The 27,965-nt window shown below is 36.3% G+C and overlaps 1 protein-coding gene across 1 annotated transcript; it reads left to right on the top strand.

The window, feature by feature from the left end:
- Positions 1 to 27,489, top strand: LOC104893816 (translocon at the outer membrane of chloroplasts 64). The gene is made up of 13 exons (XM_010679951.4): positions 1 to 474; positions 2,577 to 2,729; positions 3,294 to 3,418; positions 4,219 to 4,344; positions 8,876 to 9,058; positions 11,723 to 11,867; positions 19,486 to 19,654; positions 20,255 to 20,389; positions 21,473 to 21,673; positions 22,806 to 22,933; positions 24,820 to 24,871; positions 26,045 to 26,114; positions 26,979 to 27,489. The coding sequence occupies exons 1-13, from the start codon at positions 272 to 274 to the stop codon at positions 27,059 to 27,061; spliced, it is 1,773 nt and encodes a 590-aa protein (XP_010678253.1). The 5' UTR covers positions 1 to 271; the 3' UTR covers positions 27,062 to 27,489.
- Positions 27,490 to 27,965: the final 476 nt, after the last annotated feature.

Below are 27,965 nucleotides of genomic sequence, written 5' to 3'. Positions count from 1 at the left end.
ATTTTGTCCACGGTCTCTAGAAGAAATTTGGCAAAGCTTCCTCCTATTATCTTCCGGAAACCCAATGCGATGACTGAATAGAAGTACGTTTTTACATGTCCTAGATGTTTGCGTCTCTTCATTTCGAGTCATTTCAAACACCACAACTCCACAAGCCCTCCTCCTGCGAACTCCCACCCCAGCAATCCATCCATCCGTTTCAAGCTTCAACGGTAGAAAATACCCTTTCTGCAAATTCTCTCTTTTCTTCTTAATTCTCAAGCGGACATCAATGGCGTCCTCCTCCGCTAATATATGGGTAATGCTAGGACTGGGTTTGGCTGGTATTTTGCTTATGACTAGAAAACTAAAAAAAACCATCAGAGAAGACTTTGGAGCATTCGTTCAAAGACTTCAACTTCTTCCTCCTCCTCAACCTGCTCCTCCTAAAGCACCTTACCCTCTCACTGCTCTTACTTTCGCTGTTTCAGACTTGTAAGTGCATAAAGCATAATATTTTGGTTTCGTCATTTAAATTATCTATATTTGTTTATCTGTGGAATTCTCAGTAGTCTATTTGTTTAATTATAGGAGAATACTCTGAATTACTTGCTTATTTAGGGGACTTTGTTGGTTTCGTCGTTAAAATTGTGTGTATATGTAGCATTTATTTATCTCTAGCTTTTTCATTAGCATCTGTTTGTTTGATTATAGGAGAATACTGTGAAGAACTTGCTTGTTTATGGGACTTTGATGGGTTTTGTTGGTTTCCTGCTGAAAGTTTTGTGTATCAATGTAGCATTTATATATCTGTAGCTTTTTCAGTAGTTTTTGTTCGATTACAGGAGAATACACTGAAGAACTTGCTTATTTAGGGGACTTCGATGAGTTTTTGTTGGTTTGGTTGTCAATATTTTGTCTATATATGTAGCACCTTATCTATCTGTAGCTTTTTCAGTAGCATCTGCTTGTTTTATTATAGGAGAATACTCTATTAACTTGCTTATTTAGAGGTCTTTGACAGGTTTTTGTTGGTTTCATCATTAAAATATAGTGTATACATATACACATATTTACTTATCTGTGGCGTTTCAGCAGCATCAGTTGGTTTAATCATATGAGCATACTCTGTAGCGGATTTTGGTGGGTTTTTGTTGGTTTCGGTGTTAAACTTATGTGTGTATATATTTTCTTTCTGGGGTTTTTTAAGCAGCAGCATTTTATTTAATTGTAGGAGATACTCAAAACAACTTGCATATTTAGGGGATTCTGATGGGTTTTTGATGGTTGTGCGTGTTATTATGGAACTCAACGAAAAGGAAGATTTTTGCGTGTTTGATGATACCAATCAGACATTTTTACAACTAAACTGTTTGAATAAGTGTGTCCTGTTGTGATTAGTTGACGAAAATATTCTCATTAGGAAGCATTTAATGGATTCGTTTTCAAGATAAATTATACCTGAAGCGTTTCGTGTTCTTGGACCAATTTTATGTTTATTCTATTGGTGTTAGGTTATGTGTTGGTTTTTGGAGATATCTGACCGCATGTTCCTTGAGATAATTTAGACATCTATTGTCACTGGGTTTTCTCACCAAGGAATAAAAATTAGTAAAAGAGGGGATGTCGTCTTAGAGGGGATGGGGAGGCACTGGATCCTATTCTGTGCCCATTTTAAGAGGGAGAATGAAGAATATTGTGGGGATTGAATCACCTCCTCAATCTATGCACAGTGCAGGATCCCAAGGAAACTCCTCTTTGATGTATTTTAATGGAGGGGAAACTCTCCAAAGCTCATGATGGTGCTATCAGTTGGAGTTGTTCGTAGGTGCCTACTTATTACCTCAAGCAAAAAATGCAAGAACTGGTTGACAGAGTGAATTAGTGATCACAAAGCAATTTAATCTAATAGCTAACTTCGATAATCCATACTCAAGGTAGAGGATGGATGAAGCAAATTACTAAGGTTAATCTGCATATAAAGATGCCACAAAGATCGGTCGAGGTCGTTATTATGAACACTAAAATTAACTACATCTGTCTCTTTGATTCCTTAATTTATTATGTATGAACTCTATTACAAGGATACAAGTGGATACAATAACAAAAACGGAGTGTTCGAAATCAATAGCTAACTGTCATTACTATCAAGTTACTTGGGCAATTTTATATGAACAAAAGCTCCCACCCTTTTCAGATGTCTTGACGAGCAATGTAGTTCAAATTAGGATAAGAGTGAGCATTAGCCATTGTTTCGCTCTGATTAACACAATCTGGTAACAAATTTGACAAATGGTACATCGGTACCTAATAGTTTAATTTATTTATCCTTCTCTCATGATGGGAATTCCTTCTAAAAGATAGATCTTATGAGTCATGAGGTAGTAATGGGCATCCATAGGAATTCTGATAAAGTAAATTTCTAGAAATTTACGTTTCTCCATCATGTTATGCGGTAATTGTCAGTCAGCTGTGCTATAGTGCTATTCACTGGCGTAACTTTGTTCTGTGTTGTTTCCATAGTATGAAACGGGTCACTATTATCTCATTAATCTGAATTGTATTTTCCCCCTATATATCTCATCTACTTTGTGCAGATTTGACATTGAGGGATTTGTGACTGGTTTTGGCAATCCGGACTGGGCTAGGACTCATGAGGCTGCTTCAAGGACCGCTTCTGTGGTGTCAACTCTCGTAGATGGTGGTGCTAGTTGTGTTGGGAGAACCACTATTGATGAGATGGCATACAGGTGATTAACTACTTTTTGGGTGTCATATGACATATCATGATGCATAAACTAAAAACTTCTTGTCTTGCAGAGTACCTTTTCACAAAATTTTATAGCATAGAAGAGTAATTATATATTTAAACTTATGATTAATTTTGGCTATACTCTTATAGTGATACAAGCTCTATGAGCACTTTATGTGTTCTATTCTTTAGCTTAATGAGATAGTCTAGCTCGCAAAGCATGACAGTTGCGCTTATTGATCTTGTGGGCTGAGGCATAGCTCTACGTATAAGCTGTCCTTATGTGCTGAAAGTGTTTTATGTTGTCAAGAGTTATTAGAAAGAAGATCTATAAGAAACAATGTGCTCTACTATCTATAGCATAATGAGATGGACTAGCTCACATATTCCGATTCTCACTTCATTGTCTTGCCTAATGCATACTTTACAGTATGTGTTAAACTTGTTTTTAATTGTCAACATTGCTGGGAAACTTAGTGTTTGCAATATTATTTGTTACCCTATGGCTTAGTTACAATGATTGTTTTGTGTTTTGCTTTGTTAACATTCATTACTGTTTCAGTGTCAGTGGACAAAATAAGCACTATGATACACCCTCAAATCCTGGCGCGCCTGGCAGAGTTCCTGGGGGCTCATGTAGTGGAGCTGCTGTTTGTGTTGCATCTAACCTTGTTGACTTCTCTGTGGGTGAGCTGCTTAAGTATTTCTTTTCTGATATGAAACTCTCACATCTTTGCATCTCTTAGTTGGGATGATAAGTATTTTGGTTGTAGTAAATTGATTTGGTCAGTAGAGTTTTGTTGTGCTCCGTTGAAATCCCAGACCTTTTTCCTTTGCTGGAAATTGCAATTAAATAAAATGCTTTTGGCTTATTAGATAAAAATTTCTCAAATTTGTACCCCCCTCTTGAATTTCTAATATTGAAGGGTTTGAGAAATAGCATGTGTTGCTGATATGATGAAGATGTGGTTATAACATGGGCTATCTTCTATAGCTCGTCTTTAGCAGCAGGTTAGATTTAAACTATTCTCTTAGCTAAAAGTTAGAGGTGTTCCTTTCCCTTACATCAAGCCATGGTTGCCGTAATGACCAACCTGTTTTGGCAAATTCCTTTTCATTGTAAGAAGGGGATAAAAGGGGATTATACTCATTCAATTACGTCAGCCATGAGTGAGAAAATGCTAGATGAGTTTGCTTTCTCCATGGCCTAGAACTGGATTAGCACTATATGTGGTGTAACTTGTGGTGAAGGGGATTTGAGGATATCGTTGCTGAAAGCATGAAAAGCTAAGCATGAATTCTAAATATTTGTTGCAAAATTCAGGGGTTTGATTTTTCAATTTGATACCTCAATTCCAAACAACCTTGCATATATTTTATGCTATACTTTTTGGGAGGTGAAGGCTTTTTGCTGCCTATTGTTTTGTTAAATTTTTCTGTACCTTTTATTTATTTCTTATTGAAGTTGTAGCTTACTATGTTGGCAGGTGTTGATGCCGTTGGCGGTATTCGAGTGCCGTCTGGATTTTGTGGTGTTATAGGATTTAGGGCGTCACATGGAGCTATTTCACATTCAGGAATTATTCCTGTCTCAACAAGTCTTGATACAATTGGTACGTGTTTATATAGAATACTAGCTTCTTGTGTAATCAATTTAGCTCCAAAAGATGCCATAAAGGCTTGATATTGTTGATGATTAGTTGATCCATGATGGTCGCTGGCAGAGGGATCTGTAGATCACATTCTACAAAGGAAATTTCATCAAACGACAAATACTTTTAGGGGGTGTTTCGTTTATGAAGGGGAAGGGAAAGGGTATAAGAAATAGAAATAAGGAGAATGAAAAGCTTAACCCTTTGACATGACAAAAGCTGTTGTTTTGATAGAGTAGATCTATTTCTCCTCTCACCATCACTCCACTATATATATTCTCCTACTCTCTCCCAATGACCGACCACTCGTTCCCACGACTGCCTCACCGCCGCCCCGCCCCTCCTCTTCTTTGCCATCAACACCTCTCATTTGCTGCCGCCACCGATGCCTTCTTGTTGCCTTCCTTCTCTCTTTTCCTTCACCACCATAAAAACTCAAATTCGACCATAGAAACTTTAGATATGAAGTTTTCATGGCCGAATTTGACCATCTAAAGCCATAATTAAAAATAAGAAAAGGTAATCTCATTATTACTCTTGCCTTTTTTTCGTTTTTGGGTTTTCTTGTTGTGGTGAAATGGCGGTTTTGTGGCGGCGAGGTGGTGGTTCGGGTGTGCGGGTGGTTTCGTGGGGTAACTCGGTGGTGGTGGTTGTTGGATTTATGTTGGGTGAGTGTTTCGTGGGGTGATTTTCTGATGGTGGGGCGTTGGTTTTATAGTGGCTTTGGGGGAAAGGAGGAGGTGAAGGGAATGATTAAATTGTTGAGAGACAACAAGTAAGGGAATTAGCTTACTTGATACCCTTACCTGTTGTGAAAACCCCAAACAAAACGCAGCAAATGCTCATCGCAGTAGAAAATGAACAATGCAAATTTAATCATTAGTAAAATCGAAGTTAATAAAGGCAGTACCATCTCTATTTCCTGTTCAAGTAGAATGGAATTTTATGAAAAATCTCAAAAGCCCCTTATGGCTTGTTTGGATATTAGCATTTCATTTGAAATGTTGGATTTGAACAAACATGTTTGGATGGACAAAGAATTTCAATTCTAGAATTCGCTCAAATCTCACACAACAAAAAAAACTCCATACAAGAAAGGATCTGAAATGACATCTGAAACCATGTCATTTGAATCGTTTTTTTTTGGTGCTACACTACTGCTCTCTTCTCTCCTGAAATCGTATTTTTTCCTTTTTTTTTGAACTTCTTAATTTTTGTAAATGACAAACCCATACTTTCTCTCTCCTCAGCCATAAACATATGGGTTCCTTGTCCACTCTTTCCTCTACCTCACCACCATGGCACCATATTCCATTTTGTATAGTTTGATGAATGATTAACAGAGGAGCCATGGTTTTTACTTCATCTTCCTCATTCTCAATTTTTTCCTTTATTTTTTTTATAATGATAAATAGAGCCTTGTTATAGATGTTTTTCATTTTAATTTTTGTAGCTAATTTTTCATAATTCTAGTGAAAAACTCGCTTGTAGTGATGAAGTGTGGAATTAGAATTCTGAAGTCTATCCAAACATGCATTGGATTTGAAATAATGGATTTAGAATTTCTGAACTTCCCAAACAATTGATTTGGAATTCAATATTGGAATTTATAATTCCTAAATTCAAATCCAGGAATTCAAATGAAATCAACATTTCCAAACACCACCTTATCGGGTTTCATTATGCAGAGATATAAGGCGACATTCTAGGATTCCATTTCCGAGTACCGTGACCAAAATGAACTCCCGCTTCCATCATCTCTTCCAAATTGATGTTCCAATATCGTCTTGTCATTTCTCCCCACACTTTCTCTTTTTTAATAAAAAGATGAGATATTCTGAAATAAATAATTGTTATGAAATCAATGATATGAACTTGAACCAGTGATATCACCAAGTAGAGATTCATTTTATTTCTTAAATGCATATTCAGTGTTTGATGAAATGCATAAGTGAAAATTAGTAATTTCTAGCTGAAATTAGCTAAACTAGTTGGGGGGTTTTCTGAAGAATTGTGGTGAAAACTCTTCATTCTGGCGCCTGCTACTAGGAAGTCTGTAGTTATGGAAGAACAAGTGAAATCATTGGAGAAAAAGTTGGAAGATCAAGCCAAAACGATGCAAAACTTGTTGCAAATGGTGAAGGAATTAAAAGATTCTGCTGCTTCAACTTCTGCATCTAATGATGGTTCTGAGTTTACTCCAAGACCCAGAAATCTTATTCAAGATATTAATCCCAAACTTGAGTTTCCTAAGTTTGATGGAGTTAATCCTAGGAATTGGATTAAAAAATGCATGAGGTACTTTGATCTGTGCAAAGTTCCGGATGATCAAAGAGTAGATTTGGCTTCCCTTTATATGACATATAAAGCTGAAAATTAGGCAGTTTGTCAGAAATCGTGTCTTCTATTGGAAAGGGATGACCAAAACTGTTAGGCAGTTTGTCAGAAATCGTGTGACTTGTGAAGCTGCTGAGTATGACTCTTCTGCTTATCCTGGGTTATTACAACCTCTTCCAGAGGAGCTATGGGTAGACATATCCATGGATTTCATCACAGGTCTACCCAAATCTATGGGGTATGAAGTTATCTTTGTTGTTGTGGACAGATTGAGGAAATATGCTCATTTGTTCCTTTGGCTCATCCATTTACAGCCCTTCAAGTTGCTCAAGCTTACTTAGATAATATCTTCAAGCTTCATGGATGGGCAAGAAGTATAGTGAGTGATAGGGATGCTATATTCCTTTGCAACTTTTGGAAAGGGTTATTTTCATTACAAGGCACTGAATTTTTACTATCTTCTTCCTACCATCCTGAAACTGATGGTCAGACAGAGGTAGTAAATATGGGGTATGAAGTTATCTTTGTTGTTGTGGACAGATTGAGGAAATATGCTCATTTGTTCCTTTGGCTCATCCATTTACAGCCCTTCAAGTTGCTCAAGCTTACTTAGATAATATCTTCAAGCTTCATGGATGGGCAAGAAGTATAGTGAGTGATAGGGATGCTATATTCCTTCGCAACTTTTGGAAAGGGTTATTTTCATTACAAGGCACTGAATTTTTACTATCTTCTTCCTACCATCCTGAAACTGATGGTCAGACAGAGGTAGTAAATAGATGTTTGGAGTGTTACTTAAGGTGCATGTGTGGCAATCAGCCTAAAGACTGGTGTTTGTGGCTACCTCTGGCTGAGTGGTGGTACAACACCCACTTCCATTCCTCCAACTCATTTAACTCCCTATGAAATGGTGTATAATCAACCACCTCCCCTACATCTCCCTTACTTGGCTGGAGAATCTGCTGTTGCTACTGTTGATAGGAGTTTGCAAAGAAGAGAAGCTATGATTACAGAGCTTAAGGGTGAGTTACTCAAAGCTCAGAACATAATGAAAATGCAAGCTGACAAACACAGGTCAGAGAGATCTTTTCTTGTTGGGGATTGGGTATGGTTAAAACTACAGGCTTATAGACAGACTTCAGTACAGAAACGCAGCAACAAAAACTCTCTCAGAAGTATTATGGTCCTTTCCAAGTGCTCGCTATAGTTGGCAAGGTTGCCTATAAATTGAAGCTCCCAAGTACTGCCCATATACGTGATGTTTTTCATGTATCTCAACTAAAAAGGTTCCATGGTATTCTTCCAGTTGCTGCACATATACCAGAGTGGTTTCAAGGTTAACATGATACTGCCATCTTGCACCCAGCAGCTATCTTAGATAGGAAGGTGATTAAATTTCAGAATAAACCCCAAGTTCAGTACTTGGTGCAATGGGAAGGATACTCTACCAGTGAAGCTACTTGGGAAATTGCTGAAGTCTTTGAAAAGGCTTACCCTACATTTGTGGTTACTTAAGACTTGGGACAAGTCTTTTTAAGGGGGAAAGTATGATAAGGGTAGAAATTAATACATTTTTAATAAAGAATGTTAGGAGCCAAAAGTTGTTAAGTAACAAAATAACAGAATTCTGTTATTCTGTTAACTTGCTGGGTTTGTTAATTGCTTTATAAATAGCTGTAATATCTGGTATGAGAGATCATTCAGGAATATAACACACTCTTCTTCTCTCCTGTTATTTTCTATCTCTCTTCCTTTCTATTTCTTTCTGAATTCTGGATTCTTAACCTCTCTTCTCTCTCAAAGTCTATTCTACCTCTTCTATTTCTATTCTATCTTAGCAGGATCTGTTCTCCTGCATCAGCATGCCATGGAGATTTCTTTCAAGTATTTTAATATGGAGGAAGTATCATAGAAAAACTAATTTATAATAGGAATTGGAGTATAGTATTATAAGTTATTGCATAATTTTGTATTTGTATGGTCTATTTTCGAGTTTGTGCATTTCACATGTTTTACAGGTTTAAAATGTTGCTGCCAAATAAGCTCATATGGATTTGGATGCTCTTGCATCATCAGTATGGCAGTACCTTGATTGTTTGAGAATGGATGATATAGATTGGCAACTACATTATTTAATTGTTTGAAACTTTCACAGGTTGCTCTGCCAAGGATCCTAGTGTTCTTAGGCGTGTTGTTCATGTCATGATGAAACTTCAATTTGCAACTCCACGAAGTCCGAGGCAGATAATAATAGCTGACGACTGCTTTGAGCTGCTTAAAGTTCCTGCTGATCGCCTTGTTCAGCCTGTGATTAAATCTACGGAGAAGCTATTTGGAAGTACGTATTCTTGCTCTGTGTGAAGTTGCCTGCGATATGTGGAGTTAGATATGTGAAACTTAGCCCTATGTTCCTCTAGAGTTTCTTATGTATCACTGGTGACAATTTTACCTTGCATCCCTTTCTTTCACCCCATCTACACTTGGTTTTTTATTTTATCTTTGTTTCTAAGTTACTTAAATCATGCTTAGGGTTCCTAAACTTGTCACCCGAGGGCCATTCTCCATGCCATCCCATGGCCTAAGTTACACATTACATCCTAAAATGCTATAGGGATTTGATCTAAGAATTCGGAATGTTGTCATTGCATGGTTTGCCATGCTCATGCACTTCCTTGCTGATCACATGACATGAATTGTCACTCTTAGGAAATCTTCGTATATTGGTGTATAAGCAAGGGAGTGGAGTCTTGTAAAGAATCTCATGAGTTGGAACTGAGAGCTTATTGATTTAAACATTTGTGTCTTGGTAATTGGGATACCTTGTGGGACACAACACTAAAAGGAGAGAAGTATGTGTCAGAAATGAAGGTTAATGTGATACCGTAATGGAGGAAAAGTTGTCTTCTTTAGAGCCTCTCTAAAGATGTAGATGGCACAATGAAATAATGATGATTTATTGGGATCCAAAGCATTTGGTTAGAAGAGCTCTTTGAGGGAGAGGGATGTGGACTGCCGAATGCTTTTGCACTTGGTGCATATATTGGCTCATTTTGTCTGGTATTTCGTCCTTTTCGATTATTTTCATGGGTGCTTGAGTATATTGCATGATGTTTTTCTTTTTCGTCAGTGATTGTTATTTTAGGACATCTTTGTGTTGTGAATGACATGAGAATTTCGTCTTCCCCTCTTCAGCATCTTTAGATTGGTTCTTAGACAATATAATTACAAAACTATCCTTTACATTCATTTATCCATTTTGCGTTACTTTCTTTCTTCATGGAGATAGTCCTAGTTGAAACATTGAGGCATAATACTAATGCATGTAGATTTCAAAATAAGGAAAATTTGTTGACCACTACTTAATATCCTTCAATTCCTAGAAACAATTATTTTTAGTTTCTTTTATTTTTTTGTGAAGTATTCATAATAAAACTACTCCTTCTGTCCCTATTGTTTTGCTCCATTTCTCTTCTTTAACTTTTTGGAGTTAGGTGTTTTTGCATGTTGGATAGGAGAAAAGGAGAGAGAGATTGTGTGGACTATGTCACTAGGACATGCAATAGACATTCTCTTAAGTCTTAGGGACAAACTCAAATGAAAAATGGGACAATCGACTAGAAATAGAGAAAGTACCTACTATTAATTTTTTCTTTCCAAGTACCATACCACCATTTGCCGGAAAAAGTTAAATAAAAATGTTAGGGCCCGTTCGGCAATACTGTAGTTTTCTGTATTTTGGTTTTTTTTTTGATTTTTAAAGTCATATGATATATGTCTATAATAAATAAAAAATTAGTCAAATTTATTGCGAACATGATGATTTTGAAAACTGACAACTAAAAAGTGAAAACCACTTTTTCTAGTTTCATGTTTATGGTTTTTAGTTTTCAAAAAAACTGAAAAGAAAAAAATGATAACGAACGGGCCCTTAGTGTTATTTTTGCCCTTGACGTACCCGAACCGACCTAAGTGCGGTCACGGGATATGCGTCTGCTGGGGTGAAAATGGATTTGTGTTGCTCTAGTTGCAGATAAAAGGAGAGAGACTTGAGAGAGTGAGAGGAGGTTGACGATAAAACCAGCGGGGAGAAGGGGAGGGTTGAAGATTTAATTACTAAATTTACAGCTGGCAGCATCCTTTTGATAATTTCTTTTATCTTTCTTGTTAACTGAGTATTAAACTCCACTTATGACTTGTATCCTTCTCTTCTTTATGCAGTCCTGGTTTAAAAAAATGGAGTAGTTTAGTACAGAGGACCTTATTTTCTTGTTGACTACTGACATTTAACAACAATTTAGACTCAACAAAAAAAAAAATTTAAATTCAAACGGCTTAGATAATTTTTATACTAAGTTTATTTGAAATTATTTTATATTAAATTTTTTTAATAAGTCAATACATTTCTTATTGATTGTTGTGTCCTTGAGTCCAAATCCAGATTTTTGGATGCTTCTAAAACGTGTCCCCTCTCCAATCCAGGATCCGACACTCGAGTCCGAGCATCATAGTTTTTGAGGGTCCTCGGAGCACAATTGAGTGATGGGAGGGAAAGATTCTAATATGAGAAGCGGCCATTATGGGTCCCATTTGGCTAGATTATATGAATTCTGGCAAGAGATAGTGATTTTTTTAATAGGTATTTCTTTTCGAAAAGGATAAAAATGTTACGTAATTGTCAAAAATAACACAAATTTAGTTGTCAACAAATTTCCCTATAAAAAAGTACAATTCTCTAAATCGTCCTTGAAGTATTGGATAAGGAAGTGCACTAATTATATGTGAAATGTGAGGAATACTTAAGAAGAATAAAATATAGAATCTTTCATTTATTATTCAATGTGGGCAATAAATTGTCATCTCAAAATGGGAAGTAGGACAACTGGCCAGGAGTATGATGTAAACTTGTGTTCAAATGTTAGCTTCTACTACTTTGTCGCTGCATAATCATTTGTCCTTTTTGTCACACAATTTGTATCCATGAATTTAATTTACAGTTTTACAGGGCAAGTTTTAAAGCATGAAAACCTTGGCAAGTACTTAAGCTCTAAGGTCTCAAGTTTATTGGAATTGTCCGCCCTGCAAAATAATGATCAAGTGAAGACTTCTATGTTTAGTCTGCTCGCTCATGTGATGCAGTCCCTCTATAGGTATGAATTTCATATGAAAGCTGTCTAATTTTGCATTGTTTGTAAGATGCCCATTTGGTGATGGTATCTTGAAATCCTTGTCGCTGTGCTGCAAAGTTCAATGCAACTTAAATCTGCTACCATGATGTTATTCAATTATGCCTTTTAATCGCTTACACGAAGAGCTTTCATTTCAATATACATAAAAGGGAATTAATATTATGTCTCAATACCTAAATTTTCATACTTTCTATATATTGCATTTGATCTACTCCCTGTCCTGAAAGATTGCCCCGTTTCCTTTCAAATTTTTCCTCAAAAGATTTCCCAAGGGCCCAGTTTCCTTTTGAATTTTTCCTCAAAAGATTACCCCATTTATTATCTAGGTAACATGGTCCCCACTTTCTCTCTCTACCTTTTCTTTTACCCGAAAAACTACAATAGAAAACTACCTACAAACTGAACACAATTCTTTGTAAAGCGACAAAATGAGAATGGGGCGATTTTTAAGGAATGGAGGGAGTATGAAATATGGTCACCATCTCTTCTGGAAAATGAAATTGTTTCTCTCCTGCCCATGAAGCAAGTCAGATGTTCTGTTTTCAGGAGAAGGGGTCCTTTATATTTTTATGGGGCATACTATCTACTAAACATAATGCGTCTTTATCTCCTGCTGATGAGCCATGTAGTTTTTCCTATAAGATCATGATCTTGCTTAGTGTTACCTTGTTTGCTCCTACCTGCTACGAACCACATTTCAGTTTGTCTGTGCTAAATCCTGTTTCAGCGGGCACACTATACGCACCATATGCCGTGGCGTGCAACCTATGACAAATCACTGTATGCAAACCTTTCACAATTAAGGAAATTGTGCGATCTTGAGATTGAATGGATGAACTACATCATCTGAATATATAGTTTCTGAGATTAAGATGTGACATATTGCAAGGTATCCAATTATCCAACCCAACCTCCTATCAGATATACCTATTCTAGAAGGCACCATCAGTAACACCAAGAAGGGCACATCACTAATTTCCATTAGTTATTGAGTCTTTTATGTGATGTCAGGGACATTGTGCATCTAGGGTCTGATGTGAGCACATTTATGGGAGTAAGGGGTAGTCCTGTTAGTCTATATATAGAAATAGCCTTATATGCACGCGATGCATGTGTTAATTTCAAAACTTGTTATTTTTAATATTAATTTTTTGAGAATTAATTTTGAACAAAAAGAAATAAAGAATCGTCATGATGAGTTGGTTTGATTGAATTAAAGAGTATCAAAGGTGGTGAGTGTTTTAGATTTTTAAGATGGACGTCATCTTAATTTTAAAAAGCGTGCTCAAAGGCGCGCCTAGGCACTAAGACCTCAATGCGCACGGAAAATCGCCTTAGACGTCCTAGGCGAGGCGACCAATGGGCGCAGGCAGGCGCGCGCCTCAGGCCGCTTTTCAGGGAGGCGCGCGCCTCAGGCTGCTTTTCAGGGAGGCGCGCGCCTCAGGCCGCTTTTCAGGGAGTAGCTAGGGTCGCTTTCGGGCTAGATGCGCGAGAAGGAATCTGAGCAAAAACCCTTGTAAAAAGCAAATTTCACAAAATTAAAACTTACCCAAGAGGCCAAGATTCAAACTCAAATTCGAACAAAAGCCCTCAAATAATTGCATAAAATTGCTTAATTTTCATCCTGAAATCAAAAACCTAATCTGAAAAAAACCCTAAATTTAGAATCTCATAAATAAATGTATTTTTGTGGGCAAAAGCTTGCCAACTCTCGCAGAGATTGCCGGTGAGCAATCTCCGGTATTCTTTGCCGGTCATGCATCTCCGGTGGTCTTCATCGGTCTTCTCTTTCTATTTTTTAGCACCCAGTAAATTTGTTCCATTTCCGATAAGTAAATGTTTTATTTCAACAAATGTTCATTTTAAGCATATTTTTCAGCAAAAAAAATATGTTCTAGTTTTCGTAAAAAAATTTCTATTTTCATTAAACAAATGTTCTATTTCAACAAATGTTCGTTTTAAGCTTATTTTTTCAGCAGAAAATTATGTTCAATATTTTGTGAATCTGTTTTATTTTCGATAAACAAATGTTCAATTTCAAAAACTTTTCTTTCAAAACATATTTTCCACCAATAAATATGTTCTATTTTCACTAAAAATATGTTCTATGTTTGATAAGCATATGTTCTATTTAAGTAATTGAGTTCTAGTAATGTTCCACTTCAACAAAAATGTTCATTTTCGTATTTGGATTCTGGTAATGTTCCACTTCAACAGTAAAATGTTCTTTTCATAAATGAATTCTTGTAATGTTTCATTTCAACAATAAAATGTTCGTTTTCGTAAATGAATTTTGTAATGGTCTACTTCAATAGTAAAATGTTCGTTTTCGTATTCGTAAATGTTCTATTTTGTAGTGTGGGAGCACAGTTCTCATTGTGCTCCCTTGACCACAATGCACGCATTAGTATTGATCCTTCTGTCAATTTTTCCTTCTTTCCTTTTTTTTGTTTTTATTTAACTTATTCTACAGCCTTTTGCTTTATTGCCAGCTTGCAACAGTAGTCACGTGTCTCTTACAAAAAAGAAAGAAGCTGTGATCAACGGTCACATGTTCTTTTGCTTTCTTTGTTTTTAATTTATATTCTTTTTCTGTGTCTGTGTCTTTCCGTCTCTCTTTTTCTGCTTCTGTTCTTTTTAGCCTCTAGTCAGATTTCTTTTTTCCAAAATATACAATTAATTTTTCAATTACAGTTGCTGGTAATAGGTAGATTAATTTCATGGATAAACATAAAAAAAGGAAATCATTATAACCACATTAGTTAATTGTACCAAAAGTAGGTAGCAGCTTCTAGTTTAAGTTACAATAGCTTATATGATATTTTTATTATTTTTATGTAGTTTTGAGTATAAGCTATGTTCTACAATTGACAATTAAGGATTTTGGCACCAAAGGTGCGCCTCGCATATGGGATGCGTGCGCCTTGCGACTTGCGCCTTGCTCATTTTAAAACTAAGGACATCATGTATATCATCTTCTCTTATAAAATAGGCTTAGATATTTTGATTGAAATATTTGATGCATACACCATTTTTAACTTGTTTAGAATGACATGTTGAAATGAGGAAGGATTCTTAGATTGTTTACTTTTGTAATTTTTTTCATTCCACTAGATTGTTAAGGGTAATATAGATTTTTCAGAAGGACGCCATCTTCCTCCTGCCCTTCCTTTGTACTCCCTTCGTTTCTTTTTAATTACTCACTTCACTTTGGGGGAGAACCAAGGAGGAAGTACAAAAGTATGAGAGAAAAACTCAAAAGGTGGAGTGAGAAACTGAAAAGTGAGAGAGAGAAACAAAAGAGTGCGTTAAAATATTAAAAGGGTGAATGACATGGGTGGAAAAAGAGGAGAAAGTAGATGTGATATGTTACCAAAAATAGAAAAAGCAACAGTGTGTAGATTAAAAAGAAACGGAGAGAGTATAATAGAGATAATTGCTCGAGAGAGAAGGGTATTCAGAATATAGTGAGGTGAACAAATGTGGGGACTCGGGAGCTCTCCACATCTCGAATAGTGAGAAGGTTGTATTCATACTCTGGAAACTCGGACCTCGCCACCCACCGCTGCACCGGTGTCGACACGACACGATGCGGGTGCCGACACGAAATTTGGGTCGGACCTTTGGGGAAGAAAGTGGACTTGACACCGAGCCACCGATGCTTTTGGAGAGAGAGAAGTGCATGAAACTTTGGTTTTCAGGGAGGGGGTAAATGAACGGTCAATGTTATAATACGGTTTAGTGGTTCAAGCTATCAATACTACAACTGGCATCCTTTATTTCCTTTCTTTTGATTTTTTTATTCTTCCTTAATCACTGATTCTTTTCTTTTCTTCTTTAAAAATTATATATTTTGTCTTTCTTTGCAGTAACTTTATGCTTTCTTGACTGATTTTCTAAGCACTAAGCAGCATGTTATCAAGATTACGGAGCATTTACTCACATTTTATAAAGAAAATACTAAAAAGTAATTATAAAAATCTAAAAATATACTTCGAGTAGAAATAAATTCAATATTTTTCACAGGTTGCCGTGTCTCTGAATCCATATTCAAAATTTGGACACTTAACAAACGGGTCCGTGAGTCCTTGAGTTTGAAATTTCCCATTTATGACCCTCGGACTGAGTTGTCGAGTCCGACACCCAATACTGACTACTTTGTGTATTTATCTAATTTTTCTTCTTGTTTAGAGCTAATCTCTAGCAAGTTGGTATTAGAGCAAGACAGTTTTTGGGTAATTAGAGAGAAAAATGGCCCCCGTTTCCAACCTTTAGCGGATTAGAACTCTGTCAATGAAATAGTGAGCTCACCCCGACGGATGGATCTTGTGACCCGAGATATTTAAATCTTATCACCTCAGTGAGGAAGACAAAGTGGAAGTTGCGGTTGTGTCTCTGGAGTGCATTGCTGCTCTTCCAGTGGGAGCATAACCAAAAATTGGTGAAATGCTGGGAAGAGCTAAAGGCCTTAATCCTCCGCCAATTTGGTCCCCTCACTATGGGTTCACTACACGAGCAGTGCTCGTTGTTCAGCAAACCGGCTCCTTTGAGTATCGCTGCCGGTTTATCGAGCTTTTGATTTCCCTTGACTCTGTAGTTGGCATTTCAAACCCAAAAACTTTGAAACTGGCTGTTTAGTGGCCGGACAGCAGGCTGTTGTTATGATAGATTCAGGAGCAACCTACAATCTCATTTCCACTTATGCTGTAACCAAATTGGGTATGTCTCGTGGCAACTCCAAGGCTTTTGAAGTGACTTTGGGGATTTGGAAACGTGTGCCTAAGCATGTGTTTGGGGCTTTTTTTGTGTTTTTCTTGTTTATGTAAGGCAAGCTAAAACTTAACCTCACTAGGGGATGGATCATGGAGGATTTGAAGTGGAAAAATGGATGGAAAATGGAAGATAGATGGATATAACTTAAGGTTTAATTAGCTTCACTCACTAATCAAGACTTGAGGGTTCTAAATCTGTTAAGAGGCTTCACTCACCTAATAAGGAATTAAGGATAGAACTATAGGAAGTTTTAGTAGGTTATTTCCAGATTGCTAAACCTCTTTAGTGACCAACTGAAGAAGGATCAGTTTGGCCGGTCCTCTGAATCTACACATCATTTAGGCTACAGCAGCAGGTCATGACAAAGTCCCCTATCCTACAGTTGCCCAACTTTTTCTCTTCCTTTTATGCTAGACACAAATGCTTGAGGTTTTGGTGTTTTTGTGTGGGGGCAGTGCTCAGTCAACAAGGCCATCCAATTGCTTTCTACAGTGAATTGTTGGTCCTAGAGGGAATTGAAGTCAATTTATGAAAAAGAACTCATGGCCATAGTGTTGGCAGTTCAGAAATGGAGAAATTATTTGTTGGGTAGGAAGTTTACTATGAGAACTGATCAACACAGCTTGAAGCTCTTAATGGAACATAGGAGGTGGGGACTGATTATCATAAATGGGAATACAAGTTGGTGGTGTTCGATGTCTCTCAAGTCTCAACTCATGAAAGCAGTAGGCACAGCTCATGTCTCTCGGACTCTTCCTACATCACTCACTGAGGAAATGTTCAACACAACTCCCGAGAAGGTAATGCAAGATATCCACCCCCACCTCCTATTAGATTCACTTAGGGTGCGTTCTATTCAACTTATTGGACCTGAACTTATTGGAACTTATTTGAACTGAACTTATTGAACCTGAACTGAATTTATTGGAACTTATTGGACCTGATTGGACCTGATTCAACTTATTGGACCTGATTGAACCTGATTGGAACTTATTGGACCTGATTGAACCTGATTGACCTTATTGGACCTTATTGGAACTTATTGAGCCTGATTGAAACTTATTAGACCTTATTGGACCTGATTGAAATTTATTAGACCTTATTGAACCTGATTGAAACTTATTTGACCTTATTAGACAAAAACATTGACCATGAATAACATAAATATTACCACTAACGTAAATACTACCCCTCAAAATTTTTTATGGACCTTATTACCACTAACATAAAATAATAGACATAATACAAATAAATAATAAAATAATAGACACTAATACAAGTATAATACTATATAATCATTGTGGTACTTTAATTAAAATTCTAATAATAACATAATCAGCTAATAGTGATATGAAATTATGAATAACAAAATAGTGGACAATAATACAAATGTTTATTAAACATTGACTATTTGGACCTTATTGGACCTTATTAGACCTGATTGGAACTTATTGGACCTTATTAGACCTAATTGGAACTTATTGCACCTGATTGGAACTTATTGCACCTGATTGGAACTTATTGGACCTTATTAGACCTTATTGGAACTTATTGCACTTATTAGACCTTATTGCAACTTATCTGAACTTATCTGAACTTATCTGAACTTATTGGACCTGAAACTTAATTTTTTAAGTTGAACAGAACGCACCCTTATTCTAGAAGTCACCATCCGTAACAGCAAGAAGGGCACATTAGCAATTGTCATAAGTTAGTTATTGAGTCTGTTATGTGATGTCAGGGAATATATTCTGGGGTCTAGAATCTGGTGTGAGCACATGTATGGGTGAAGGTGTAGTCCTCTTAGTCTGTAAATGGAATAATGGCTAAAGAGAGAAGGGTATTCAGAATATAGTGAGTTAAAAACATGCGGAGAGCTCTCACATCTCGAATAATGAGAAGGTTGTACTCATAATTTGCTCATGAATCAACATAACTATGTGGCTACTAATTTGTGCATTTTTCTAATGCCCGAATTAATTATTGTTGTAGGCTAGTCTCTAGCACATATTAGGTGTCTTTCAGAAGGTAAGGTGAACATGTTAGGCACATTTCTCACCCTCAATTATCACTCTTTTGACTGTCTTTTCTCTTCTATCTTCCCTTAATAGAATCCATGCGTCAGTTCTCCTCTCTTCTGTTTCAGGGGTGGGGGGGGGGGGGGGGGGGAAGTTACAGGAGTTTAAATTATATTCTTATTGTCTAAGTTTCCTTTTTCATGTGCGCAGCTTAATTATCATAGCTCAGCTGCATTTGACTTTGGTGGCCCTGTTCATTTTTTCCAACACAAACTCACTATGGAGAGTCATGGAACACTTCTATAGATTGAAAAATTGTGTCATAAAAGCAGTTTATAAGGTTTTCTTTTTCTGAAAAGAGACTAATTTATGTAAGTAAAAATAACTGACTTCATTAAATGTTATTTCCTTGTATTAGATGATTTAAAATATGATATTGACTCTTAAATAGATTAATAAATCTAATGAACCACAAAATTGACTAGCTATCAAATATGTAAAGCACTCTGCTAACTAGGTGACACCAGTCATGCTTTGGCTGCTTCTTGGAGACAAAATCTCTAATGCAAGCCAAATCAGCCTTCTGCTTTTATCCTTCAAGTGTTCTGTTACTGTTTGTATCAATGTACAAGGAGTTTGTACTCCTTATGTAACATGTCTATTTTGTTTTTTCTTGCCTTCTGTATGAAGATAAATTGTAATATGTGGCCATGTTCTCTTTCTCTGCTGGCATATTGCAGATTCAAAGATTTTTAGAATAGTTGTACGTAATCTGATGTCCGGTACAGGTATGAATTTAAGGGAAATCATGGAGAGTGGATGAATTTAGTGAAACCTGATGTTGATGCCAGGATCGCAGCACTGTTCCATGAATCCGTTGTGATTGATGAGAGTGAGATTCAAAAGATGAGTCGAATGAGAAATGAAATGCGGCTTGCACTCAACTCACTTTTGAAGGTATGGATTCTTAGTGTTCTAAATACACTTTTGCCTTTGCTAACCAATGCAATTGATGCTGGTTTCAGCTCAAAGCTTTTTGTCCTTTCATGGACATAAACCTTCATTAATGGCCAATACATGATGGACGACTGAGTTTTTATGCCATGCTCTGAAGTGTGTTCTTATACTCCCTCCATCCCAAAATATAGTTCCTATTTCCATTTTGGGTGTCCCAAAATATAGTTCCCATTTCCATATTTAGTTCCACATTTTTCCGTAATTTGTCTAGGAAAACCGTGTCCCATCATTTATTTACTTTTTGAATTTTGTTTTTTCCTTTGTTTATTCAACCAAAATGTTACAATTAATGTTCTTTCACCAATTATTCTTCATTCTCTCTCCTAAAATCATCTTTTCCCATACAATATTTATTTAAATAAATAAAAAATCTTTATTATCCTTCTTATTTTCTACTTGTATAAATTACCGTGAAAAAAGAAAAATGGGAACTATATTTTGGGACGGAGGGAGTATATCTTAGTACCTTCAGTTGGTTATGGTGTCAATTTGAAATTGTTTGGCTTCACTTTTACTAATATTGATATATTGTTTGAGCAGGATGATGGAGTGCTGGTTATCCCTACATTTGCTGATCCTCCCCCAAAAGTGGGTGCAAAAGAGTTATCATCAGAAATTTATTTGAGCCGTTTGTATAGTCTCTTATCTATTGCCAGCTTATCAGGATGTTGTGAGGTAAGCTATATGTTTCCATCTCTTTGTCTTTTTGATTTGGTTTACTATTACTTTTTGGGAAGATTCCTAAGGTAAGGTTTGATGTAAATCTCAAATTGCCCCTCACATTTGTGGAAGTCCTCACATACTTCTGAAATTTGACGTTGCGCTCAAAATACCCTTACTATTCACATAGCTCTAACGCCATTAGGTTTTTTTTCTCTCTCCTCTCTATCTCTATCTTTATCTTCTTCATCTCTCTTCTCACCATCCTCCATTGATGGCATCCTAAACCACTTTTCTCTCTCTTCTTCCACCTACATGCCTTTCTCTCTCCTTCCACCTACATGCCTTTCTCCCTCCTCCCCATCTTCATCTTGTGAATTTCCCCCATTTTTATGATGGTGAAGTTAATTCTCTCTTCTTGTAAAATTCCCTTAAAATTAGTGATGGTTGTTGTTGTTGTTCTTGCTGCTATGGTTTTCCTGGGTTTTAGAAATGGGTTTTTCCGTCATTCCCATGGATTTGGTCATAGATACTTGGCTTGGGTTTTATTTTCTTTTTATGGATGTTTGGGGGGTTGGCTAGGTTTGTGCTTGAATAATGTTATGAAAATAAGGAGCAATGAAGTTGAAAGGGTTGTGAAGTTCAGGAGAGTGACAGAAGAAGATGGAGAGGAGGGTTTTAAGAGGGGTTGAAAAAGGATTGGTGAGGCACTGAAATTGCCATAAATGATTGTCACATGAACATGAAGAAAGATGAAGAAGATGACGAGGAGAGAGAAAGACATGTAGGTGGAAGGAGAGACAAAAAAGTGGAGGTTTAGGATGCCATCAATGGTGGATAGTGAGAGAAGAGATGAAGAAGATGGAGAGGAGAGAGAGAAAAAACCTAATGGCATTAGAACTCCGTCAATAGTAAGGGTATTTTGAGCATGAAGTCAAAGTTTAGGGGTATCTAAGGAATTCCCCAAATGTGAGGTTCAATTTGAGAATTACGTCAAACCTGACGAAATTTCCTTTATTGTTTATGTCTATATGGTGAATTACTATCTCCTTTATAGTAAGAAGCTTGTTTCTTACCTTGTTTTGTCACTTAATGCAGGTTACGGTGCCTCTTGGATATTTTAACAAGTGCCCCCTTTCAGTGTCCTTTATAGCGCGGCATGGAGGTGATCGATTCTTGCTTGACACAGTACAAACCATGTATTCATCTCTTCAGGAGCAACTAGATGTTCTTTCTAAAACAAAATCTACATCCAATACTTTGAGTCGGGAAAGCTCTGCAGAGATTGCTAAAGAAAAGGTCAAATTACTTACTGCCCTGCTTATTCTCCATGTTTATAACTTGGGTATGCTATGGGTTTTCATGCTGCAAATTCTTGGTCTCGTTGTCGTTTGATGTACATGAACATCTCTCTAATCCACTTTTCCATTTATTGTGCTGCACTTTCTCCACTTTCTCCACTTTCTCCAGTGAACTCCATTGCAGATTTTTTTTTTTCTGAAATTGGATAAGTAGCACTTTACTCTCTCAGAATTGTACTGCTGATACCATTTGCTGTGAAATAACATAGTCTAAGCATCATTAATGGCAGAAAATAAGGAAGAATATGAGTATTTGCGTGATAGACTAAAATTACAGCAATTGTAAATGATATCCAAGCTTTCGAGAGGCTTGATCCTCTTTCAAAGGAACACTTAAAAGCTTACCAATATTCTCAACAATTTTCAACATGCGTTCTCTCTCCCTAAAATGCCCTATATATAGTGTATCTCTAAAAATACTACCATTCTTATTCTCCAAGCTACTAGCAAGATTCTAATATGCCCTATATATAGTGTATCTCCGACGATTTTTCATTGCCCGTCTTTGAGAGTTCTATGACATCAATTAAGATTGACCTGGATGAGGAAGAAGAGGGATCCTTGTTGCTTGGTTTTAAATATCCATTTGACCCATATGTTAAAGTCTTAAAGCTAAATTAAGTGCATGATTAAAGGAATAACAGGGTTGCATTTGACCTTATGGATGACTTTCGTTCTACAGTTTCTTCCAAGTCGAACTTCATCCAAATATAGAACTCTCTAGTGTACTTTTCTGTTCACATGAACCCTTCACATATGAGTTTTTAGAATCCATTCACAAATAAGTTTTAAGAACCCCACAAGTAGGTTGCTACATGGGACTTTAACTTTTGAATGCACCACTAGTTCACATACGTGGTTTTTATCTTTTACTCTTTTTTTTTTTTCATTTTTTAGAATATCTTATTAGGTAGATATGCATGTGACCAAAATATGTGTCCTCTTCGAATCCACTGCTATGGATGTTGCTTTGACCTTTTTGTACCTCAATGGGGTTTGGAGGGGGAAAATCAAGCTATGCTCTTTTTCTAACTTCCTCTTCTCTTGTACTTTCTTCTTGTTTGCTACAGGGAAATCAAGCATTCAAAGATAAGCAATGGCAAAAAGCTATCAATTTTTATACGGAAGCAATCAAGCTTTATGGAAGTAGTCCAACATATTATAGCAATAGGGCTGCAGCATATTTGGAGCTTGGGAGGTACTAAATAATTGTGTTTTGGACCCTTTGCAACTATATTTGGCTGTAAGAAGTTGGTATTTTTATCTTATGCATTGTTCATTTCCAGTTACGCCTAAAATTCATGAGTTTTTGGACTCTAATGGAGCAAATTAAAATGGCTCGCCATATCCTCTACATTCTTATATGTTTTGAAATAGGTCATTGCATTTTTGATTGGTTGGAAACATGATAGTTTACGACCTACCCTTCCCCCCTACCCTAGTATAGATGAGAGCCTTTGTCCAGGTATAGGGGGTATAGGGGTAATGTTGACTCTGAATTTAGTATTGTGTTTTGTATTTAAAGTGGCAAGTAAGCATTAGAAGTTACAAGGGTCATACTTATAATACAATTTGAGACGTGGGATACTAATTTGACATGGTTGCGGGTCAAAGTATATGATATATGTAAACAAAGGCACGACTAATGCGAACTCAGTCGATGTCATCTATCCCCTCTATTATTTTGTGAATGTAAAATAAGTTTAATCAATATGTTGTCTCTCTTTATTTTTTCGGGTTCCGAATCTGGGGGTTTCTTTCTTTTTTCGAATTCGGCTCTTCATAGTGATACCAGAACAATAGCAAATGGTTATATGAAATATCTATGCATCCAAACTATGTATGATAGCCACTTGTTTTTGTCTTAACCACAAAAAGTTGCTTCCGTAATTAGTGGAAAATACTTGATCACAAAACCTGCAAACAGGGTCATGAATCATTTTTGAAAGTAAAGAGAGAAAATAAGCCGCAAAAGCAACAACATATGAAAGAAACCCCCAAAATGCAAAACCAAACACAAAAAAGTAATATATGGTGGCTTCATCATATATGGTCAGGCTCTACGAACTTGATGAGCTCACCTTATTATAGTCCCATCTTAATGGAGGAGAAAAGGCTCGATTTTGTTACTTTTTTCTCCGTGCTCTTTTCGCTTGGTAGATCTAGAATTGTTCCATGGGAAGTGAAAACCGTAGGGTTGTTTGATTGATTGGGGTTATTGAGAGGCTTGAAAACATGGACTATTACTTTTGGAAGAACTTTCGGAAACGGAGGGAGCATTACTTTTTGGTGGGTGAAGAACTCCAAATAAATAAGTTTAAACAATGTACCAATTAAAAAAAAGAACATTTAAGGAAAATGTAGCAATTAAATAAACAAAAGGAGTATTCTTAATTTCCTAATAATCTTCTTCCATACGATCTCCAACCTAGTAATATTATTACATATCATTATTATTCTACTTGTTATTATTAATATTACTCAATTATAAGAATATTATTATTATGCATATTATTAGTATTATTATTATTATATTATCATTATCATTATCATTAATTATTATCATTATCAATGATGATAATAACATTATTCTACTTGTAATTATTTATAATACTCAATTTAGTTCAGACCAGTTCAGTTCGGTTCAGATTATTCAGTTCACTTCACTTCAGACTTGACTTATACAGAGCCTTAATATGAAAACAACTGCCCAAAAATATGAGCAGCAAAATTTTGGGCTTTTTGAAGTGTTTGGCTTGCTATCCATTCGTTGTTATTTCTGTCCCCTGCAAGGGGTTTATCTTCTTGTTCCATTTATGGCTAATTGGCCTCACTTACGGAATGGAGGGAAAGGGAAGGGAATTGGACTTCCCTTATTTGGATAAGCGATTGAGGAAGGAAAGGGAGGGAGAGGGAAGAATCCATTTTCCGTCCCTCTTTGATAAACATCACCAATGGAGCTCCACCTTCCCCCTCCCTTTCTTCCCCCCCCCCCCTTTCCTTTCCCTCCTATATTGTTATCCAAAAGTGATAGTCACTTGTGATTGATGACATCATCTTTACTTAATTCTTTCCTGTTTCCAGCTTTGTTCAAGCCGAGGCGGATTGCACTAAAGCCATAAACCTTGATAAGAAGGTATGCAGATTGTCTGTCATCAACTGGCTCAGTCACCTCTTTTTTTGTATCAATTCGTGTTCATTTATGTAAAATGGTTTCATTGCTATTTTTGTCTGAATAGCAATTTACATTTGTGTCCATTGTCTCTCAACTCTCATTTCCTTGATAAAAAGGAAAGTACAATGGGAATTCTGTTCATGTATTCTTGGATACTTTTTTTGATGAATAATAGACCTTGGTAAATACTTATTATAAGTGTTTCTTTTATGACCTAACATTTGCTTTTCTAAGTCAATGTTAGCAACTTGCTTGATTTCTTTTGGGCATGTACAGAACTCATGGGATTGACACGGTCTCCAATAACAAAATTTGCCTATCACTCTCTTATTGTGTGTTCATATCATATCAAGAAAGAGTTCTATCAAACCAATCAACATGGACACTATATTTTGTAGCAACACAATATTTCAAACCTGGAAAAAGGCTCTTATATTCTCTCTGATCTTTTCTTCTTCGACCATTTTGACTTTTGCCACTATCCACATAACTCATTTTGACCATATATTTTTTCTGAAATATTCAAACAAAATGCTTTTAGGTATGTGGCGTTGAACTTGTCTCATTGTATACTTTTCAGAATGTCAATTTGTTAGAATTTTTCATAATCGATTATCAAAGATTTTTAATGGTCAAAGTTGTATGTTGCCAAACATGCTAAGTGAGAAGTATGGAAGAACAGATGGAATATATGACTCTGATAAAGAATCTGAATCATACATATGTGCTCAAATAATTGAGTAGATGCTGTTTGTGACGATTCTCTCCTACTCTTTAGGATGGCCATACATTGTTTCACATTGCCATCTTGCTGAGATCCAAATGATCAACATTTATGCTACTCGGACTCTCTAATTTCCTCACATACCCATGCCGGACTCGTGTTATGTCGCACATGGCACGACCTTTGGCTACTTCATTTCTAACCAAAAACTTTACCATTGTCTACAAAACGGCCGAGTCTAACATCCGGATACTGAATTCCAGTGGACACTTGTAGCCATATTTGAGTAACATAGGTCGAAATTAAATAGCTTATTCCTTCTTTTCAATTTCATAATTGTGCAGAATGTGAAGGTATATATATCGAAATTAAATAGCTTATTCCTTGTTTTCAATTTCGTAATTGTGCAGAATGTGAAGGCATATTTACGTAGAGGAACAGCAAGAGAAATGCTCGGCTACTACAAAGAGGCAACTGAAGGTGTGTTCCCCTTTGCCCCACTGCCCTTCTTTCTACAGGGAGTAGGTGTATGTGCTTCTTGGTTATTTCTTTTGTGGAATGGAATATGAATGAGACCGGCTTTAAACTTGGACAGTAATTGTTGATTTATAAGTAACTTATGTATAGAATTTTTTCAATGACTTTTATACATGTGAAGTATCAAAACCTAGGATGCAGTTGATTATGCCAGTCAGCCTTTTGATTATACAGAAAGGAAGAAACTATAAAAAATCTGAATATGGAGTTGGTCAGAACCTTCTGATGTTAACGTGATGATAATTTTACAAGAGCCAATGCTGATATTTTGTCACGTCTAGAACCCAAGTTTTTATCAGGATGAATTTGTTGTAATACAGGCTTCTACATAGCGTATTATACTGTGTACTTTGTTATATGACTGTATTGGTCAACTTACATACCATATAGTACTCACCAACAATAGCAAGAGATACTCCTTGCTTTTGGAAATAATTGTCACACTGTACCTAAAGATATAATACTACAATTTACTAAACAAATTCTAATAGTAGTTTGATCATTCCTGCTCTCCCTATTACCCAATATGAGTAGGAGTATCTTAAATAAGTTTTTTTCACCAACTAACCTTATCAAGGAAAGGTGACATCTTATTTTGACAACCTGAACTAGTAAAAGTGACTTGACTTATTTTGGGACAGAGGTAGTTTGTGTCTGTGTTGATTGTTTGATTAAGCTGAACAGTACTGATTAGCAGCTGTGTCAAAATGCTCTTTATTCTAGTTTGATTTGAAATTAGCGAATGCAGCCAAGTTGTAAGATCATGATAAACAGGGCTAAAGAATAAAATAATGTTCTACCTTGCAGATTTTAGATATGCCCTTGTTCTCGAACCAACAAACAAAAGAGCAGCTGTATCCGTGGAGAGGCTAAAGAACCTATTCCAATAGGTTTGCGAGAATCATCTCCTTCAAGCTTCAAGTTCGAATCGGACAAACCATTTCTTCTGGGTCTGAATTTACATAAGACCACCTGGGTTCACTGTGATAGCTATTTGATTTGGCTGAGGTGATTTGGACAGCATTTTGTCCTGGATGCATCCTGGAAGGCTGGCACGTAGTTTTCTCCTGAGATAAATAGTATATACGGCATCTTCTATCGATCAACTTTTTTCTCAGAAGTTATCCCTGTACCAATCCAAGTCATCATTGATAGGCAAACTATATAGTGAATAGCATTGTGGCAGCTGCTGAAATATTTTGCTCTCCGTCAGTTACTGCAAAACAGGTTTCAGAGTTTTCAACTATCTTTCTCAGTTCTCTTGTGGATCCCCTGAATACTTCTTTAATACACCATTGGCGATCGTGTTATTATTGTATGATTTTGATATTTCAACGTTCTAGATATGTCCAGCATTTGCATTCATATTAAATTTAGTAATTGCAGATGTCCCACTTGATTTGAGGTCTTTCTGAGTAAGATTACATTTCATTTTTCTCAAATCATTATCTAGCCAAATTCCAAATGTTATGGCTCAAGAATTAGAGGATATCGCAAGAGTTACTTAAATCACCTATAGTGTGTGATCATTCATCAGAAAAGAGACATTATGAAGACTTCTTACGTTCCACGAGATTTACTGGGGTATTTGTCGCGATTTTTTACTAAATATACCAATTTAACTAATTAATTTTAATTGTCATCAATCATAATATCACATTTAGAGATATACACATTGTTTGAAGGTCATATTGCCAACAAGATGACCTTGGACGAGAATCATAATATAATAAATTTCCTATTGTCTATATCTTCGTTCGAAATAGAAAGATGAAAATTTTAAAATAGCTCTTT

Source organism: Beta vulgaris, chromosome 5 (genome assembly GCF_026745355.1).
Source record: "Beta vulgaris subsp. vulgaris cultivar EL10 chromosome 5, EL10.2, whole genome shotgun sequence".
Lineage (NCBI taxonomy): Eukaryota > Viridiplantae > Streptophyta > Magnoliopsida > Caryophyllales > Amaranthaceae > Beta > Beta vulgaris.
This window is presented reverse-complemented; position numbering and strand designations above follow the sequence as displayed.

Bases quoted from the DNA above. Each gene is read 5' to 3' on its own strand.
- LOC104893816 (XM_010679951.4), top strand. From the start codon at position 272: ATGGCGTCCTCCTCCGCTAATATATGGGTAATGCTAGGACTGGGTTTG. The intron at 2,730-3,293 runs GTGATTAACTAC...TTACTGTTTCAG, and splicing joins ATTGATGAGATGGCATACAG to TGTCAGTGGACAAAATAAGC. The intron at 22,934-24,819 runs GTACTAAATAAT...TCCTGTTTCCAG, and splicing joins GCATATTTGGAGCTTGGGAG to CTTTGTTCAAGCCGAGGCGG.